The sequence below is a fragment of the Carcharhinus amblyrhynchos genome, chromosome 5 (assembly GCF_965287045.1).
Source record: "Carcharhinus amblyrhynchos chromosome 5, sCarAmb.v2.hapA, whole genome shotgun sequence".
NCBI classification, from domain to species: Eukaryota; Metazoa; Chordata; class Chondrichthyes; order Carcharhiniformes; family Carcharhinidae; genus Carcharhinus; species Carcharhinus amblyrhynchos.
The window spans coordinates 55,141,796-55,163,146 of record NC_137328.1 but is presented as its reverse complement, the minus strand read 5'-3'; the positions used below and the strand labels follow the sequence as shown (position 1 = coordinate 55,163,146).

Below are 21,351 nucleotides of genomic sequence, written 5' to 3'. Positions count from 1 at the left end.
CACTTATTCAAGTAATACTGTTTTCCTATTTTTGCTGTTCCATCCTAGCGCATGCGTGTGTGCATGCATGCGCACAAGCCGGAGAGAGGGGTCTGCCCAGAGTTATGGGATATTTATCCAATTTTTAAAATATTATTATCCTGGCATTTATAGAACATAGAACGCTACGGCACAAACAGGCCCTTTGGCCCACGAGTTGCGCCGATCACATCAACACCTACCAAGGTGTTGCTGAAGGTTTAAATTATATGGCATTCTTTACTTTAATAATGGATCAGATGAGTAGCACTACAACAGAGAGGTAGGCATGAGGTCTGGTGAAGAGGTGGGTGGGCATGGTCTTAAGTCCTTATTGTAGAACAAATGATGTGTTTTTCTTTTGTCATTTTCTGTTAATTTGAGGTTAAAGAGGTACAGACAGATCATATATCCTGGAAAAGACTGGGTTTTATTGCTGTTGGAACATCCGGCATAGCTGGAGTTGGGCCAAATGTTTCCTGGTGCATACCCAAACATGGTTGTTTGGCATTTTTTGGGTTGGTTTCTTATATCCTCCTTGGCTCCTGGGTTGTGACAATGACTACTTGGTAGTTTGACTCTTGGAAAATATGGTAAGCACATCATCCTGCTGGGAGAAGATGCTTGTCCTCCCCTGAGATATCCTGACTGTAGATACCTGGACAACAACTCCTCCTGCCATGAAGATTTCCTTCATGGGGAAAAATGGGTGGAATTCTGGAGTGACAGGGTCTAAGTAGCATCTCATGTGACTGATGATAGGGTAAATTTGTTTGAAACTCCAGGGTGGCGTGAATAGTCCTGGCTTGTCAGCCTTCTGTTAGTTGTGTCACTGTTCCACGTTTATCTTGGCTGGGTAGGTTAGAGCACTAGTTACTTTGATTACCTACTCCCGGACCCTGTGGAGAATATACTAAATGAGGGAGTAGGCTGTCCTCCCAGAAATGTCCCTTTTGGGAACTGCCAGACAACTCTTCCTCAAGGTTTAGGTTCTCCTTTGGGGAGGGGGAGGTAATTATTCTGCTGTTTATGGGACCTGAGTGTGAACCCAGATACCTGAGCTCTGCATTGTCTGAGTTTCTCCTACGAGGTTATGTAGCTCTTCCAGTTAGTGGGGGTCTCCTTGGTGCACAATGGGTTAAATTTCCCAGCTGATGGTGGGGTTCGAATGGCATCTCTGGCGTGGCTGAAGATGAGCGAGACTTATTTTGTGGTGAGCCCAAGCGTGGCGTGAGAATCCTTGGCTTATTGGCCCTTCTTTTCTGTGTCAATATCCCTTACTTTTTCTGGCTGTTTAGGCAAGAGTAGTAGCTATTCTGAAAATACATACTTAGAAGATGTGCAGATTGTATTTTAAGTTTGGATCTCCCTGGTGGGAGGTATCCTGTTAATCGTGTGATCGTTATCTACACTCTACCTGTGAAACTATATAGTTCTGCTCCTCTTATCCCGTGTGTGAGAGTGTACATTGTAATGCTGCATCCTGGGTTTGGGATTATATCCCTCTTTCTGTAGTATCCTTTCATTGTTTGGAGGATTGGGAGCACTGTTTTAGGCTCCGATTGGTTGTGTTTGACTCCATAGGGAGTTCCTAATGCTTTGTATCTAGGTCCTTGTTATCCTATGAGCAAAGTTGTGCATCATTATGCAGTGTGCTCATGGCTTTATCCTGTTATTCCCTACTCTGTGTAATGTCCTTTCACTTATCGGTAGAATGAATTCTAATTGATATTCTAAACTTGTCTGTCTGCATATGTGGGAAGATTATTATGCTATATTGTATCAATCCTTGAGGGCTTGCTTCTGTAAAAGTGAGGGAAAATCTTTAATAAGAATATTTTAAAAACTTCCTCTCCATACCCCTCAGATGATTAAACCAGTCCAGATCACATGGGCCAAAGGTCAAGCTATTAAGACATTTACTGTCTATATAATACAATTCTTGCAGTCAGGAACCAGGCCAGCTGGTGATTGTTGTGAGCATTTGAATAACCTTAATATTTCAGAAGTCCAAATATACTGGGGCAACACAGTATTCTCACCCATCAATTTGAGATGGCCCAATCATGGAGATTGGCATCATTTGCATTACTGGGAGGCTGCCTCACAAGAGCCAGGGATTTTGGAATAGCTTGTTGCTGTTGTGCTGGAAGTCATCAACTAGTCTGACCTTTGCATATTACAAATCTATCTGTATAGCACATTTTGACTTTCAGTTGCTCCCTTGGGGTTATGACACACTCCAAAATCTTACTCTGACTGTAGTTTAGCTATGGCATTATGGGGTCCACTTTCAGTTATCAAACTACAAGTATGCCTGCTTTGTGCAAACACTTACTGCTAATTATATACTGCACTGAACTGGTGGATTTCCCAGGAAGAGTGGTGCTTTACCACTTACTTCTCTAAAACTAGAAATAACTTGCATTTATACAGCCCATTTCATGACTTCCCAAAAAACTTCAGTCAACAACATATTTTTGAAGCAGCGTGTTCGCCAATTTGTACACAGAAAAGCATCACAAACATCCGCAATGAGGTACGTGACCACACAATCTGTTATGGTGACAGACATAGGTTGAAATGACCAGTCCAAAGATCTGCAAATTTCGTAGATTAACCAGGGTTACAGAGATAGGGCAGGGGGTGGGCTGGATAAGATGCTTTTTTGGAGCAGACTAGATGGGCTAAATGGCCTCCTTCTGCAGATTCCATGGATTCTAATGAAATAAATTTTTGGGAGATTTGCAGTTGAATTCCTCCCATCTTCCATTGTAATGTTCAAGTTTTCTTTAAATACAAGATAATATACGGTACCAAATCAATTAGTTGTTAGTTTTTAATCATAATGTTAAGTAAGGAAATCCATCAACACTGGGAAACATGGCTCTCTGAAAATGAAATCTAGAGGAACTGTGTGAAAGTTTTTGCTTTTGTAGGCATATAGCTGCATGGAACATTTGGGTCAATTATGAAGTATTAATTTGTATTTCCATTCAGATGCGGATATTGCATATTGCCAACAATAAGATTTTTGGAGTTTTGATTTCAGATTTTTTAACATATGAAATTACAGTGGCACAGTGGTTAGCACTGCTGCCTCACAACTCCAGGGACCTGGGTTCAATTCTCGGCTTGGTTCGCTGTCTGTGTGGAGTTTGCACGTTCTCCCCATGTCTGCATGGGTTTCCTTTGCGTGCTGTGGTTTTGTCCCACAGTCTGTTAGGTGCATTGGCCATGCTAAATTGCCACTTAGTGTCTCAGGATGCATAGGTTAGCGGGATTACTGGAGTAAATATGTGGGGTTAGTGGGAAAAGTCCTAGGTGGAACCAAAAGAGAAAATGCTGGAAAATCTCAGCAGGTCTGGCAGCATCTGTAAGGAGAGAAAAGAGCTGACGTTTCGATTCCCGATGATCCCTTGTCAAGGCTCTGCTCATCACAAAGCTCACCACTTGCAGCATGGTAGCACAGCGGTTAGCACTGCTGCCTCAAAGCGCCAGGGACCCAGGTTCGATTCGTGGCTTAGGTCACTGTCTGTGTGGTTTCCTCTGGGTGCTCCGGTTCCCTCCCAGAATCTGGAAGATATGCCAGTTAGGTGCATCGACCTGAACAGGTGCCAGGCTGTGGCGACTCAGGGAATTTCACAGTAACTTCATTGTAGTGTTAATGTAAGCCTTATTTGTGACTAATAAATAAACTTTACTTTTGCATGACTGGAATTGGGCACGTTGTTAAATCTTTGGTGACCTCTTCATCAGAGTTATTCAATAGGGTTCAAAGGAAGGATTCAATGATAGTATCATTTTCAAATTCTGGAAACCAAGGCTACTGAACATGAATTGAGAGGGAAGGAGTGGGTACTACTGTAAAGGACAAAATCATTAAAATAAGTGATCTAAAAAAGAAACATACCTTCTGTTTGCTTTCCAGATATTTCATCATTTACATATTCTTTGTGAAGCTGTTTTCTAGCATTCCTGACTTTATCACCGCTACCTTGAGTCTTGTAATTCTGTTCTGTTTTATTGTACTCAAGGTCCTTTGTTGGAGATTTATACTTCAACTCAAAAGCATTGTCCCTCCATTTCCTCTCTGTATTCTGAACTGGAGAACCCTGCTTCTCACCAGAGAACCATTTTCTACCTTTTTCCCTGCGTCCATCATTGGATCGTGCCCCTGTGTTGTAACCTGTTTTTATGAGTGCATTTGGACTGTTCATGATCAGCTGAGTGCCTTTCCTTGGGCTAGTACCATAAATATCTTGCAGTTCCCTTTGCTTTGGGATTTCTGTTCTTTTATTAAAACCTTTCGAATAGCTTCCAGGTGCAAAGTGATTTTCTTGGCTCTTCCAAGAGTTAGTTTCTTCCTTGTTAATGGCCACCTCTTTACTCCTTCTGGAAAAACTTGTCCTTTCCTCCATTTCGGTTCACTCAATACAGGAATCTGTAATTGTAAACAAAAATATTAATTTTGATCTTTCTGTAAAATATGCATTTTTAAAATTTCTTACTACTCCTCACACTGCTGAAACCTGGTGCAATGCAGGCCATCCTTTTTCAGCTTGTTTACATGGTCATTCTTTACATGTGAACATGTATAGTAAGTGTTAGCAGATTTTTTAACTATGGGAATTACCACAGCCGAATTCAATTTTTTACTCACCTGATGCCCACCATGCATGTTTTTTCTAGAGAAGCCATGATGTGGAGATGCCAGCATTGGACTGGGGTAGGCACAGTAAGAAGTCTCACAACACCAGGTTAAAGTCCAACAGGTGATACCAAATAAACCCATTGGACTTTAACCTGGTGTTGTGAGACTTCTTACTCTTTCCAGAAAACAATGGATGGAAATTTGTCTATGCTATCACCAATCCTAACCAAAATCTGACACCATGCATAGAACAAAGTTTTTTGACTATTTAAAATGATCAGCCCAAGATGTTTCCCCTTAATAGATACAGAGAAAACAGAATTAACTAAATTTTTGTAATATACTTTGAACACAGAAAAGGGAGTAGATCATTCAATCCCTCAAGCCTGTTCCTCCATTCAATTATACCAAGGCTGTTCTATATCTTAACGCAGTCTAGTTGCCTTAGTTACATAATCCTTTGAGCCCTTGCCTAACAGAAATTTAGCAATCTCTCTTTTGAATTTTTCAATTAACAGAATCTCAACAGCTTTTTGGAAAGGAAGTGCTGGATTCCTTTAACGGTATTACACTGATGGCCTAGATCTAAGTTTAAGTTTATGCACTCTCGATCTGGACTTCCCCACCAGAGGACATAATTTCTTTTTACCCCATCAACACCTTTAACACCTCATGTAGATCACCCCTTAACTTTCTATACCCAACAAAATAATTCATATCCTGATGGACTCCTGGGGTCCTGACTGACCCCTGATCACCCAGTATCACTCTGGTGAATTTCTGTTGCACTCCCTCCAAGAACAATAGATCCTCCCTGAAGTGCAGTGTTCAGAATTGATCATAGTATTCCAATCCCTTTGTGATAAAGGTCAATATTCCATTAGTTTTTATTTTATGTACCATTTCACTCATTAGCTTTTAGAGACTTCTGTAGTTGGATTCCTAATTTCTCTGGTCCTCAACTCTGGGACCATTAAAGTGATGCTTCAAAATAGCAAGGGGTGGACAGTTTCTAGTTGTATCACAGCTTGATATGGCTCCTGCCCTGCCCAAGACTGCAAGAAACTACAAAAGGTCGTGAATGTAGCCCAATCCATATGCAAACCAGCCTCTCATCCATTGACTCTGTCTACACTTCCCGCTGCCTTGGCAAAGCAACCAGCATAACTAAAGATCCTATACACCTCGAACATTCTCTCTTCTACCTTCTTCTGTGAGGAAAAAGATACAAAAGAGTGAGGTCATGTATCAGCCAACTCAATAACAGCTTCTTCCCTGCTACCAGCATACCTTTGAATGGACCTAGCTTGCATTAAGTTGATCTTTCTCTACACCCTAGCTATGACTGTAACACTACATTCTGCACTCTCTCCTTCCCTTCTCTATGAACAGTATGCCTTGTCTGTATAACACGCAAGAAACAATACTTTTCACTGTATGCTAATACTTGACAACAATAAATCAAAGCAAATCAAAATCAAGTCATTGAGATTTACAAGCCTCAGAGAATAGTTATAAAGGGTTGCATTGCTTAATTGTTGACAATGTTCAATTTTTTCAGGATCCCTATGCATTAGTGAATCACTCCTATTTCAAATGAATGGATTTGAAAATGTTCATGTCTTAATACTTATTTGGACATGTTTTGTATCTCAGGTATTTGTATGTGGTTCACATATTTTTGGTTAGGCATTCTAATATTATTCTATAAACCAGAAAATTCCAAAATCAAGAAATACCTTGTTCCAAGCATTCTGGGCTGGAGAGGTTACATGTACAAGATTTGATCTTAACTTCACAAACACAATTATTCCATTGTGATGATGAAACAAATAATGGGACCAATGTTAACAGTCAGGCCCTAAAAAGTTTATCCAGTCCAAACAAATTAAAGGCTACCTTTTATTTAACCAAAGAGTAGTTTTGATAGATCTAGCCAATCTTGATGCAGATAATCCAGGTGTTTACTAAAAGCCATTAAACCGTCTTGACTTTAAGAGCGTACTGATTCAGCTACACTTCAGCATGACTAAATTGTGCGTTACATGGTATAATTTTTCTGTGCTTCTAAAACAGTGTGTCCTTTGACTTTGTTTGAACATTAGCACATGACACTATTTAAATACACAGCTTGCTTTGTGCATTCTTCCTTGTGGATGAGTGTTGAAGACAAGTCTTTCTATTAAACTGTGATAATCCTGTTTTTGAAGAAGTCTAAACTTGTTCTGCCCTGGCCAAAACTTCTTTACTTGAGGTCACCAATTCTCTTTCCTTCCTTGGCTAATCACTCCCAAATCTAACAATATACAACCTCTGTGCCCTCCATGACCATGAACTAGAGTTTCAAATCCCATACCCTAATCTTCAATGAGAGCAACCAAATCCAGCTCTATAACAATATACATCTCCTCCCTTACCCACCCCGCACTGCCACTGGAACCCTCATCTATACATTAGATGTTCCCAGCCTCAACTCCTTTGACATACTAAGGGGCAATTCAGCATGGCTGACCCACCCAATCACTCCCTGCCAAGCTTGAGCTCCAACACATGTTCAAAACTTCCCCACTAACATCCTGCTTTTTATCATTGTTTTTCTGGCCAGCACCCATTGGCTCCTAATTGCAGGTCACATTGAATTCATACTCCTCATAGATATGCCATCCCACATTATTTGTGACCTGTTGCTGTCTTGTGTGTCAGCTTGTGCTCTCCATTATTCTTCAGGACTCCTATCCACATTTCCTTCCCAAGAGCTTCTTTGTGAGTAGCACTCAGGCCTTTGGCTGCACCGCTTGGAGCTGCTTCCCTAAAGCCCTCCCCTTCAAATACTGCTAACGATCACATCTTTGCTCACCTCCCTTAATTATTTATCTGCTATTGCTTGACCTTTGCACGTTGTGATGTTAAAGATACAATGTAATTAAAATCTATTATTTTAGCAATGAACCACATGGGCCTGAAGAGTCCCAAGTTCAGTTTTTTGACTATCTGTGCTGATTGATTTGATCTCACTTGTGGTCCTAGCATCCCTTGGAAAGAAAGTAAATTTGCTGTTGTCCAGGCTCAGAAATTAACAAATGCTCTTTGGAGAAGGTCAGGTACACACAGAGCTTTACCCCAGTATTCAGGAATGCTAGGAAAAAAAATAGAAGCCTAATAGAAGGGACAACCTAGTGGATAAAATGAAAAATGTGACACTTGCAGCAAAATTCACATTTTAGCATTTTTCTTTAGAATACTATTGGCAGGAACATAGTTCCAACTTCTTCCAATCTTTAATTAAATCAATCAGTCCAAGTGAGTACCAATTTCATCCCACAATGTACCCTCAAGAAGCTTATCTATTTCCAATACTATTAACTCCATGGTGTCATTCTTTTCATATTCATTCTTGGGTGCAGTTGTTGCTGGGAAAGCCAGCTTGCTCATCACTAATTGCCCTTGAAAAATGGTGAATCACCTTCTTGAACTACTGAAGTCCATATGGTGTAGATACGCCCACAGTACTACTGGGAAAGGGTGGACAGACTTTGAAACTAATGTGATTTGTTCCTATGCTTTATCATTTCAACACAGAATCTTTGATTAGATTATTTTTTAATAATTTTACAATCACACATTGCAGTATTGTTCAGAATCAGCTCTTCAGACTGACATGGTAAAAGAAAATTTGTAGAATTTATTTTAGTAATGAATGTGATATTGCCATTCAACAAGAACTTTACTCATTACTGGAGGATTTGGATGTTAACATTTCATGACCTACTCCACTATCAACTTAAGATGCCAAAACTGAAACCCATGAATAAAAATTCCTTAGTTGAGTCAATAAATGTATCCAGTGAATAGTTCGCAAAGACTGTAACATCTTGGATTTGATCCCCAGTCTATGTTGGAACCCAGGTTTGATTCCCGGCTTGGGTCTCTGTCTGTGAGGAGTTTGCATGTTCTCCCCTTGTCTGCATGGGTTTCCACCAGCAGTCTGAAAGACATGCTGGTTAGGTGCATTGGCCATGCTAAATTTTCCCTTGGTGTACCCAAACAGACGCCAAAGTGTGGCGACCAGGGGACTTTCACATTAAACTGCATTGCAGTTAATGTAAGCCTACTTGTGACACTAATAAATATTATGAAAATATTCATAAGAACATAAGAAATAGGAGCAGGAGTAGGCCATCTGGCCCTTCGAGCCTGCCCCGCCATTCAATAAGATCATGGCTGATCTGTCGTGGCTCAGTTCCACTTTCCCGCCCTCTCCCCATAACCCTTAATCCCCTCGCTTATCAAAAACCCATCAACCTGCGTCTTAAAAATATTTAGCGAGGCAGCCTCCACCACTTCAACGGGCAGAGAATTCCAGAGATTCACCACCCTTTGAGTGAAGAAGTTCCTCCTCAACTCCGTTCTAAACTGCCCCCCCTTTATCTTGAGGCTGTGCCCCCTAGTCCTACTGTCCTTTCTGAGCGGGAAGAGTCTCTCCACCTCTATCCTATCCATCCCATTCATCATCATATATGTCTCAATGAGATCTCCCCTCATTCTTCTAACCTCTAACGAGTACAAGCCTAGTTTATTCAGCCTCTTCTCATAGCTCAACCCCCTCAACTCCGGCATCAGCCTAGTAAACCTCCTCTGCACTCCCTCCAAGGCCAAAATATCCTTGCGTAAGTGCGGCGCCCAAAACTGCACACAGTACTCCAGCTGCGGCCTCACCAATGCCCTATACAGCTGCAGCAAGACCTCCCTACTTTTATATTCAATCCCCCTCGCTATGAAGGCCAGCATCCCATTCGCCTTCCTGACCACCTGCTGCACCTGCAGGCTGGGTTTTTGCGACTCATGCACAAGGACCCCGAGGTCCCTCTGCACAGTCGCCTGCTGCAGTTTTTCATGAAAACAATACTAATAAATTAATAATGGTTATTTATTTGAACAAAAATAAATTACTGTAGATGGTGGAAGCTTGAAATGGAATCAGAGAATGCTGGAAATACTCAACAGCTTGGACAGCATCGGTCAGAGTCAAACAATAAGAAGTCTCATAGCACCAGGTTAAAATCCAACAGGTTTATTTGGTAGCACGAGCTTTTGGAGTGCTGCTCCAAAAGCTCACGCTACCAAGTAAATCTGTTGGGCTTTAACCTGTTGTGAGACTTCTTAGTATGCCTACCCCAGTCCAACGCTGGCATCTCCACATCAGAGTCAAACAAAGCTAAACAGGTTTTAAGGAAGTACAGGGAGATAATTGGTTGGGGTGAGGGATTAGTGGAGAGAACAAGAGGAAAGATCAACAATATAGTAGAAGACAAGAGAGATTAAATGACAAAAGACATGATAGTACATGTCTCCTGGCTTCCACCTTAACACCGACCTTGTCCTTTTTTCCTATTCCCCCCGTCTCACCTCAATGCTTACTTAAAGCTCGATTTATTTAATCTCAACTTTTAATGGGCCACTCAGCTTAATGCCCTATTACAGCCTTGGTCAAAAAGAGCTGGTCCAGATCTGACGTGAAAGCATTTGACTGAGTGTGCACCAAGGAGCCCTAGTCAAATTGAAGACCAGTGGAAATAATTCCCTACTGGCTAAAGTTATACCTAACACAAAGAAAGATGGAAGTTGAAGGCAAATGATCTCAGTCCCAGCACAGCATTCATCAGGGTAGTGTCCTAAGACAAGTAGCTTCAGCTCCTTCACCCCTCAACCATAAGGTCTGATGATTGCACAATATTCAGTTCCATTTACAACTCCTCAAATAACAAAGCAGTATTTGCTCACATGTAGCAAAACCTGCACAAAATTCAGCTTGGGCAAAAAACATCCATAGAATCATACAATAGTTACTATACAGGAGGATGTCATTCAGACCGTCATGATCTGCTGGCTCTGTCCTAGCGCAACCCAGCTGGAGCTCCTCTCCTGCCTCTTTCCCATAGGTCTGCAAATAGTTCCTCAGATAATTATCCAATTCCTTTTTAAAAGCTAAGGTTCTATCTATTCTCACCACACACTCAAGCAGTTGATCTAACCACTTGCTGTGTAAAAAAGATTTTCCTCATGTCACCTCTACTTCATCTGGCTTAAATTGGTGCTCTGTAGTTCTTGATCCATTTGTTCCAATGGGAACAATTCCCCATCTCAGTCCAGACTCCCGTTGATTTTGAACACCTCTATCACATCTCCTCTTAACATTCTATTCTCTACGGAGAAAAGCAGCTCCAGCTTCACAAATCTATGTAACTGAAGTCCCTAATTCCCAGAACCATTCTTAAATATCATTTCTATGATCTCTCTAATGGTATCAGAGCCTTCCTAGGGTGCGGTGCCCACAATTGGACAGAGTTTTCCAGTCTGACCAGTTTTATAAAGGATTCATAACTTTTTTTGCTTTTGTACTTGATGCCTCTATTTATAAAACCCAAGATCCTGCATACCTTATTAACCACTTACTCAAGCTTGTGTATTACTTTTAACGATTTGTGTACATTTACACCCAGGTTCCTCGGCTCCTGCACGTTTTAGAATTGTATCCTTTATTTTATATTGCCTTATCTTGTTCTTCCTACCAAAATATGTCATTTCACACTTCTCTGCATTAAATTTGATCTGCCCCGTGTCTATCCATTCCATCAGCCTGGCTATATCCTCTTGAAAAAGAATGTGATCCTGCCATTCAACAAGAACTTTACTCATTACTGGAGGATTTGGGTGTTACCAATTCACGAGATACTTCATTCTCAACTTAAGACACCAAACTAAAATATAGAAGTATTTCACGTAACTAAAAACTCCTTCAATGAGTGCCTTAAAAATTGTTCAGCTTTGTTTGATTCTGGCAAATGCTATGCAATCTCCTGAGTATTTCCAGCATTCTCTAATTTTATTTCAGATTTCCAGCATCTGCAGTCTTTTACCTTTGTTCAACTAAATTGGCACAAATTGGGGATCAAACCCAAGATGTGAAAGAACTACACACTGGATAAATATCCGCTCAGTCCACAATACGTCCAAGTTTTGTGTCATCTGTAAATTTTGAAGTTGTGCCCTGCATCCTCCCAGTGTAGGTTATTGCTCTGGCTGCACACATTTGAGGAACCATCACTTGCACAGAACTGAGTACTAGTTGGGGAGTTAGATGCACTCACACCTGCACTATCTGCTTTTTCTTCCTTAATTGTCTGGTGATCACCCATTCCCTCCTGGCCAGCATATCCTTAATGTGTGGTCACTACATCCAGAATGTGCTATCTATCTAGCTCTTGGCCTTGCAGATGCAGCACAGTGATGCCAGCTGCCACTTGAACTTAGGAACCTGGAATTCAAACTGCTTCAGCTGACGATGCCTCTGCACCTGTAGCTATCCAAGGTAGGAGCAACATGCTGAGTTTCCACATATTACAGGTATGCATTCCATGAGATTGAAGACTGCTCCTGTGTCTCTTATTAAACTATCTAAAGTTAACAGAAGTAAACTAAGGATTTATCAAAGACTTAGCCTCACCATTCAGCACCCTGTCTTGTGCTGACCTTGAGGCTTTTTTATCCCCTTTCCTTGATGCTCATGTTCATTCTACTCTGTCCTTGAACTCCTTTGACTATGCGCTCATCTCAGATTCTTCACATATCCGCTGTTCTCGGAAGTCACTTGTTGATTTTTATTGTTGCCTTACTCTCCCCATGCTCACTTTCTAATTCCTGCTGACTCACCACAAGTGCTTTTATCTGGTTTCCACTTCCCTCAGGCTCCCATCACATATGTGAAAGGCAATGATCATATCCAACAAGAGAGGGAACCCAACTATCTACCTTTAGCATTCAATGGCACTGCCTTCAGTTAATTCCTCAACATCAACATTCTGAGGGCCTACTGACCAAAATATTAACTGGACTACACACAAATTGTGTGACTAGAAAAGGTCAGTTGTTGGAAATTCGGCAATGAGTATATTACTCGCTGACTTACCAAAACCTGTCCACCATCTACAAAACACAAATTAAGAACGTGACGGACTACTCCCAAGTTGCCTGGATGAATGCAGCCCCAAAAACACTCAAGAAGCTCGGCATTATCCAAGACAAATCGGCACGTTTGATCAACCTGCCATATATTACCATGAACATTCACTTCCTCCACCACCAGGTCAGAGTGGCAGCAGCGTGTACTATCCACAACAATGCAGTGATTCACCAAAGTTTCTTTGACAGCATCTTCCAAACCCAAAATCCCTCCTATAGTACTTCTGAAAATTAGGAATTTAAAAAAAATTGAAGCTTTCTGTCTTGCACTCATTAGGACATATGCAAGAATGCAGTACAAGGAAAATGAACAAATTTATACTGTTTCAGAAGAAAATGTCGATAGGGGATTCTGAATGGTGGAGGCATGCCATGGAGAACACATCAGTAGATGGTAACTGACACTTAACTGCCAAGGATAGTTTGGAATTTAAAACATGCAGCCTGGCTCCAATTATTCAAGGCATTGTCCTGAGGAATGAACCAGCAAATGGTGTCACTTATTTAGTTTACCTGAAACAAACACAGCATGTGTATATGTTCTTTCTGTCTGCAAAGAACAAAGTCTTGCAAAGACCATACAGGACTTGCGTTTCAATAGGAATGGTGTGTCCACATGCTCATTTGACACTGCTAGCTTATTCACCATGATCCGCTTAAGGAAGCCACAGATATTGCACTGCAGCACTATATCATGATGATCAAGTCCTGACACCATTGTGTAAGCCAGAATGCATCAAACTTATGAACTCAGCAGCTTGTGTAGTTGATTTCAGTTTTAGCAACACAATGAATGCCCAAATGGGATCTCCTCTAGGCAGAGCTCTTGCAAACATCTTTGTTAGGTTCCATGAGAAACATGTCTTCACTGAAGTTACACCTAACCTCCTAACCCTTACATATTTCCAATATGGATGACATGTTTGTTATATTTAAAACTGCAGCCACAGGTAATGATTTCCTTACACATCTTAATTGGTTCCATCCTGTGTTGAAATTCACCCCTGAAATGAAGCAGTGAAATGAGCTTCCTTTCCTTGAAATAACAGTTGAGAAATCTGCCAGGTGGGTTTCTATCATAGTCTACGGCAAGCCTGGCCAATGTACTTGTTGGAATTCTTACAATTCCACAAACTATAACAGTGGCCTCATCAGCAATTGCTTAAATAGGGTCCAAGAAGCTATCTGCACACCATTCAAACTTGATTATGAAATAAGGCTCATCAAAGACTACCCTGATCACATCATTTTACGCCATACATCACACAAACTTAGGAGCGGATCTAAGACAGCTACTTTCAGCTGCTATTATGCAATAGCAATATGAGTGGTATTCAGGATGCTGCCGCCAAGTCTCACTTGGCCCACTGTCAGCCAGGCTGCTACTGCAACACTCGCAGCTGGTATAATTATGGTGGGAGCATAGCAGACAGGGGTGGGTACACGTAGGTGGCAGGTGAACCTCCCACTGAATTTAATATGCTTTCCATCACCAAAGGAAGAAATTACTATGGAAGTAAACTTGCAAAAGTTATAAAGACAGACCCTAGAAGCTTCCACAAGTCTGTAAAAAGGAAGAGATTCACTAACGGAAACATTGGCTCCCGAGAGGAAAAGTCTGGGGAATTTGTATGGAATTAATATTTAACAACAAAGAAATGGCAGAGACTTTGAACAAATATTGTACAGCAACCTTCATGATAGATGACAATAAAAGCATCCAAAGAATAGCAAAAAATCAAGGAACAAAAAAAGGGAGGAACCTGAAACAATCATTTTCACTAGGGAACACGTACTAGGAAAACTAATGTAACTAAAGACTGACCATCCTCTGGGCTTGATGGCCTTCATGCCAAGGCCGTGGAACAAATGTTTGTAGGCATAGTGGGGGCACTGGCTGTAATCTTCAAAAACTTCCAAGATCCTGGAAAGGTCCCAGCAGACTGAAAAACCACAAATGTAACACATCTATTCGAGAAAGGAGGGAAGTCTTGTTGGAGCTGCACACGGCATTGCTAGGATCACACCTTGAATGCTGCATTCAGTTTTGATCTCCTTATTTAAAGAGGGATATACTTGTATAAGAGGCAGTTAAACAGAGTTTGATAGATTAGTTCCTAGGATGAAAAGGTTCTCTTCCGAAGAAAAGTTGAGCAGATTGGGCCTATAGTCATTGCACTTTAGAAGAACGAGAGGTGATCTTACTGAAAAGTATAAGATTGAGGGGTTTGACAGGGTAGATGCTGAGAGGATGTTTCCCTTTATGGGTGAAATCTAAAGCTTCGAAGTGCAGTTGCAGAATGAAGGATCTCCCGTTTAAGACAGAGATGAACAGCAATGGCTTCTCTTAGGGATTGTTAATCTTTGGAATTCTCTATCTCAGACTGTAGTGCAGATTGGATCAATGAATTTATTCAAGCATGAGCGACCTGATTTATAATTAGAAGGGGGTCAAACGTTATGTCAGGTCGACAGGAAAGTGGAGTTGAGGCCGTGATCAGATCAGCCTTGACTTTACTGAACAGAAGAGCAGGCTCGAGCGAATGAAAGACCTACTCCTGCTCCTATTTCTTATGTTCAAAATCTTGGAACTCCTTAACACTATGGCTGAATTTACATGAACTGCAGTGGTGCAAGAAAGTGATTCACAATCACCTTCTCAAGGCCAGGTAGGGAAATACAGTAAATGCGGCCTAGCCAGCAATGTCCACACTATATAAACAAATTTTTAAAACCTGTATAATTGCTAAATTTCTTCCATCGTCTTCAGGAAGCAGGAAAGGAATCTAACAGAGTTTGGTCCCCTAATAATTAGGCAATGAGATCTATCAGAAATCATCTTTGTGTGGACACTGATTGAGGCAGAATTAGGTTCAGATGTGATGCACTCAGCAGTCAAATAGCTTGATTATCAGCAGACTATAAGGCACACGGCCAAAGTACTTGAGGAATTGCGCCACTGAACGATTAGCAGACACAACTGGCGAAAACTAAAATAAACAGTAAGAAACACGGTAATCCAGCCATCCTGTATCTAATCTATGAACGGTAACTTACAATACTTCTACAAAATCAGTCGAAACAAACAAATAAGATGTGGAAATGTGCTGAGATCTTCCTGCTCCTTGTTTTACTGAAGATCAGGTTTTAGGAATGGGGCAATAATACTGGGAGGGAAGCTGACCTGTCAGCCCCGTAACTTCAGCACTCACCCCCACTGTCAACCCACCCTCCGGGCTTGTGGCTTCATCCAAAAGTCAAAACAAGCTCCACATCATGTTGTGCACCCCTTAAACTGCATCATTTCAAGTTCAGCTTTTTTGGGGGGGCATCAACTTGTGTGTTGGGGGGGGGGGGGGGCGATATTGTAAATGTGCGTGTGTGTGGGAGGCCACAGCACAGGGTCCGGGGCCTAGCCGCTCACAACAACCGTTACCGAGGCGGCCGAGACTTTCCAGCAGCCTCCCCCTGCCCCTCTCCGCCGCTTCTCTCTGCACAAGACGCCGCTTTCTCCGCGGCTGGAGGGACACCCGAGGAGTGAGGGGAGAGGGAGACTAACCTGTGGCTCCTGTCCCTGGCTCCTCGCCACTGTTGCTGCCTCTTGCCGCCCGCCCTCCTTCCTTCCTTCCTCCTTTCCTTCCTCCTTCCTGCTGCTGCTGCGCATTCCCCTCAGACAAACAGAAAGTCAGACACAAAACCACCGCACAGTCTCCAGAGAACAGCTTCCTCCAGTCACAACCTCCACAATAACTGTCCCTGCAGGCCACCAACCAAACTGCAAGAATCTCTGAAACACACGCCAAAGCAACTGGACTGGAAAGATTCTCATCTATCCCCACTCCTCAGTGACAATGGATAGTTTTTGTTTGAAGGTGCTGCGTTAATATTTTGTTGGGCGTTGGTTTTTGCATCTCAAGTTCATCTTGGATTAGTTGGTTTTGGATCACTGGCTCTTGAATCAGAAGATTTTAGTTCCATTCCAGGATTTGATGAAATGAAACAAAAACAGAAAATGTTGGAGAAACTCAGCACGTCTGATAACATTTGTGGAGAGGGAATATTGCACAGATGTTGTCAGACCTGCTGAGTTCCTCCAGCATTTATTGTTTTTGTTTCAGATTCCAGCATCTGCAGTGCTGGACAGCTGGCCGTGACTGAGGTCCTAATTCCAAGAGCTTGAAATATTTCAGAGTAGTAAAGTGAGTCTTCCTTTTCGCCTGAATGCGTAATATTAAAAAAAAATTCTTTTAAAGGAATAGCCACAGACAGGAGCCGCCTCATTCACACAGGCATCCATTGCTGCTTTTTCTCAATGCTGTTCCCATCCTACCCAATGGTCTTTTGGCTAAGATCAAGTGTAGTATCGACATGCTGTGCTTAGTTGAAGTCATTAGGTTATATTTTAGCTTCATTTGAAGCAATTTTTTAAAGCGGCATCTCAGCCTTTTGGCTAAGATGCAAATGAGATCAGGCCTTGGAGGAGGAGCTAAGCCTGCTCCAACCAGCTTGGATCATGTAGATCAAGCCCAAGGCAGGAGGTGAGAGCCGTGTCTTATCAGCTTGGATCGGGAATGTCTCAACTTGTTGGGACTCTGAATTGGACTTGATTTGATTGAATTGAAATAAAAACAAAAAAAAGTCACCATTTCTGTTCCCAGCAATTGGATCCGAAGTGCTTTACAACTTTTCCCCAGTAGGGTTGACGTCAATGTTAACTCCCACAGACATATTTAGTTGTAATATTTTCTTCTCCACAATATCCTTCCCAAGATTGCCACTTATCTCCAAATGATGTTGCAGTTTTACAAGGGGCACAGTCTTACCACGTCTCTGTGCCAGTTGATCAGCATGGTGAGCTGGGAAAATAGCATGCAAAACTAAAAATCAGATTCATGCCCAGCACCAAATGGTTCGCTATCTTACCAACCCCTTTCTACTGGCTTGAATCTTAGCGATTCATCTCATTGCAATTAGACTGCCTGCGTCTGCATACCATTATCAAGTCCAACACTGCTGCTTCCCCCCTCCTGGATGCTTTCCCACTTCCCCAGCAAGCCATCACGCCAGTGAGAATCACTACTACTCTGCAGTAACGGAGCCAAGGTATCATAGCCACACATGGACCGGAGGCCATTGAAGCCTTCAAGTGGTCAGGGACAGTGCCCATTGGGCATTTGGAGGCAGTGCCCACCTAGTATCCTGGCATTGCTCACCTCACATTCTGCCAATGCCTGGTTGGGCACTGTAAGTATGCCAAGAGGGTTGGATCTAAGTGGGGGTAGAGCTACACACGAGGTGGGGCTATGCACAATGAAAGGATGATGTACGATGATAGGTAGCCTACTCGGGGGGGATCCTACGCAAGAGAAGGTCCTTTGCAAGGATGGGGTGGTTGTGTAGGGGGGTTCCTATGTAAGGGGAAGGTTTGGGGAGTGGCTCATGATGGAGCGGAAGCATGTCGGGAATCCACCAGGGGACTCATTGAGAGGGTGCTGATGTCCCAGTGCCAGTGACCTGTGTCGGTGTGCGGGGTGATAATGCTGCTAATGAAGTGGCGAGGAATGTCAGACGTCCATGGGGTGGTTGGTTTAAGAAAGTCTCTTAGTTCACCAGCAGATTGCGGCACTTCGTAAAATGGTGCCCGAGCCACTCTAAAATCCAGCTTCACCAGTCCATTTAGATTCCACCCCCCCCCCCCCCCAACACCCCCCCCCCCCCCCCCCACACCCACCCCAACCATGCAAAGGTAACAGCTGTCAAAAAAAATTGACAGCGTGCTGGAAGGTTGCAGTGCCGAGTTCACTGGAAATACCAACGTGGACAACTCCTGTTTTCTTACCATTATGCACTCTTATGACACTTAACACCACAAATACTCTCACGGTCTCCCAGGCTCGAAAAGAAGCAGACACTGCAGGAAGCGGGGAAAATGTGTAAGCTTGCAGGTGAGAGTGAAACAACGTAGTCCCAAGGCCCCCCTCCTCAGCTTACTCCTTGCCAGTGTCCAATCTCTGGAAAATAAGCTGGATGAACTTGGAGCCAGACTCATTTTACAAAGAGAACTGAGAGACTGCTGTGTACTCCATTTCACAGAGACGTGGCTCATCTTGCTTCACCAGACAGTGTCCTACAGAGGGTTTCTCAATCCATCGAATGGACCGTACAGTGGCCTCAGGCAAGGCTAGGGGAGGTAGTGTCTGCTTTCTAATCAACACTGGCAACTTTCTGCTTCCCAGACCTAGAATACCTGACGCTAAGATGCTGCTTCTACTACCTCCTGATGGCAGTTTACATCCCACCCCAGACGGACATAAAGATCACTCTATGAATAGTCTTGAGACGAAACATCCCGAGGCCTTGTTAATCGTGGCTGGAGACTTCAAACAGGCCAAGCTCAAGTGCATACTACCAAGTTACCACCAACACATCTTCTGTTCCACCAGAGGCCCAAACATCCTAGATCACTGCTACACAAATATCAAACCTACCTACCACTCTATCACCCGTCCACACTTTGGCAAATTAGACCACAAGGCTGTATTCCTGCTCCCGGCTTACAAGCAAAAACTGAAGCGGGAGAATCCATTAAAGAAAGTAATTCTATATTGGTGTGAGGAATCGGATGGTCTCCTATGGGGCTGCTTGAAGACAGTGGACTGGTCAGTATTTTAAAAACTCTGTGACCAGCCTGAATAAGTACCCCATTACATTAACCGACTTCATGAGCAAGTGTGTAAAGATCATTGTGTGCCAAAGAAGCAAATCCGTTGTTCCCCAAACAGAAACCATGGATGAACAGGGATATCCACTGCTTGCTGAAGTCCAGATCTGAGGCGTTCAAGTCAGGTTACACTGACCTGTACAAGAAAGAAGTTTCACGTCATCAGGTTAGAATCCAACAGGTTTATTTGGTAGCAAAAGCCACTAGTTTTCAGAGCAGGTTGCGGGGGTTACAGATAGTGTGACATGAACCCATTGTCGTGTGTATTGGAGAATGCATACCTGAAGATCAGAGGCCGAATGCCCGTGACCGCTGAAGTATACCCCAACAGGAAGAGAACACCCTTGCTTGGTGATTGTTGAGTGGTGTTTATTCATTCATTGTCTGTAGCGTCTGCTAATGCAGACACATAAAGCGGAGTCGCTGAGCAAAGACTGATAGCCAAGTTCCGCACACATGAGGATGGCCTCAACCTAGATCTTGGGTTCATGTCGCACTATCTGTAACCCCCACACCTTGCCTGAGCTTGCAAAATATATCTAACTGTCCTGTCTGGAGACAATTCCCATCTTTTTAACCTGTGCTTAACGGTCTCTCCACTCACATTGTCTGTATCTTTAAGACTTGATTACCCGTAAAGACTCGCATTCCAACCATCATTTTGTAAATTGAGTTTGTGTCTTATATGCTCTGTTTGTGAACAGAACTCCACCTCACCTGACGAAGGAGCAGTGAGTGATCCGAAAGCTAGTGGCTTTTGCTACCAAATAAACCTATTGGACTTTAACCTGGTGTTGTGAGACTTCTTACTGTGTTTACGCCAGTCCAACACCAGCATCTCCACATCATGACTGTACAAGAAAGCCAGATGCAATCTAAGGAGATCCATCAGAGATGCCAAAAGACATTACCGGACCAAGCTAGAGTCCCAGGCTAGCCATACCGACCCCCACTGACTATGGCAAGATCTGCAAGACATAAGAGGCTACAAGATGAAGGCGTGTAAAATTGCCGGCTCCAATGCACTCCTCCCTAATAAGCTAAATACATTCTAAGCCCGTCTTGAGTAGGAAATCAGTGAAAGCATGCCCTCCACCGTGGAAGCCCTAGATGAACCTGCATTTAGGGTCACCATTGCAGATGTCAGAGCAGCCTTCTTGAAGGTCAACCTACGGAAAGTGACTGGCCAGGATGGGATACCCGACCAAGCACTCAGATCTTGCATGGATCAGCTGGCGGGGATATTCACAGACGTCTTCAACCTCTCTTTACAACAATCTGAGATCTCTGACTGCTTCAAGAAGACGACATCATCCTGGTCCTAAGAAAAACCAAGCAGTGTGCATTAACGATTGTCAGCCGGAGGCTCTGACATCCATCATTATGAAGTGTTTCGAAAGACTAGTCATGGCACTAATCAATTCCAGCCTCCCGGATGACCTGGATCCACTACAGTTTGCCTACCTCTGCAACAGGTCTACGGCATCGCCATCTCCCTGGCCCTGCACTCAACTCTGGAACACATAGATAACAAGGATACCTATGACAGACTCCTATTTATTGACTGTAGGTTAGCCTTCACAAAATTGATCTCCAAACTCTGTGGCTTCGGCACCTCCCTCTGCAACTGGATCCTGAACTTCCTAACTCACCGACCACAATCAGTAAGGATAGGCAACCTCACCTCCTCCATGATCATTCTCAACACCAATGCCCCACAAGGCTGTGTTCTCAGCCCCCTACTATACTCCTTATACACGATGACTGTGTGGAGGGGCCAAATTTCCCTCCAATTCGATTTTCAAGTTTGCTGACAACACCACTGTGGTGGATCGTACCTCGAACAATGATGAGACAGCGTACAGGAATGCAATAGAGAATTTGGTGAACTTGTGCAGCAACAATAATCTCTCCCTCAATGTCAACAAAACAAAGGAGA

General features: G+C 42.9%; 1 protein-coding gene across 3 annotated transcripts in view; it reads right to left on the bottom strand.

Annotated features, from left to right (window-relative positions):
- Positions 1 to 16,372, bottom strand: part of LOC145343046 (terminal uridylyltransferase 7-like) — an 87,710-nt gene extending 71,338 nt beyond the window's left edge. For 2 of the 3 annotated variants that reach the window (XM_080188821.1, XM_080188822.1), the window contains exons 1-2: positions 16,251 to 16,371; positions 3,932 to 4,462 (exon numbers count right to left, since the gene is read on the bottom strand). In XM_080188821.1, coding sequence (XP_080044947.1) covers positions 3,932 to 4,439 — 508 coding nt within the window. In that variant the 5' untranslated portion in view covers positions 4,440 to 4,462; positions 16,251 to 16,371. Of the gene's footprint in view, positions 1 to 3,931; positions 4,463 to 16,250 lie in introns of all 3 variants that reach the window. The other variant, XM_080188823.1, reaches the window with a different exon arrangement.
- Between the last annotated feature and the right edge of the window lie 4,979 nt (positions 16,373 to 21,351).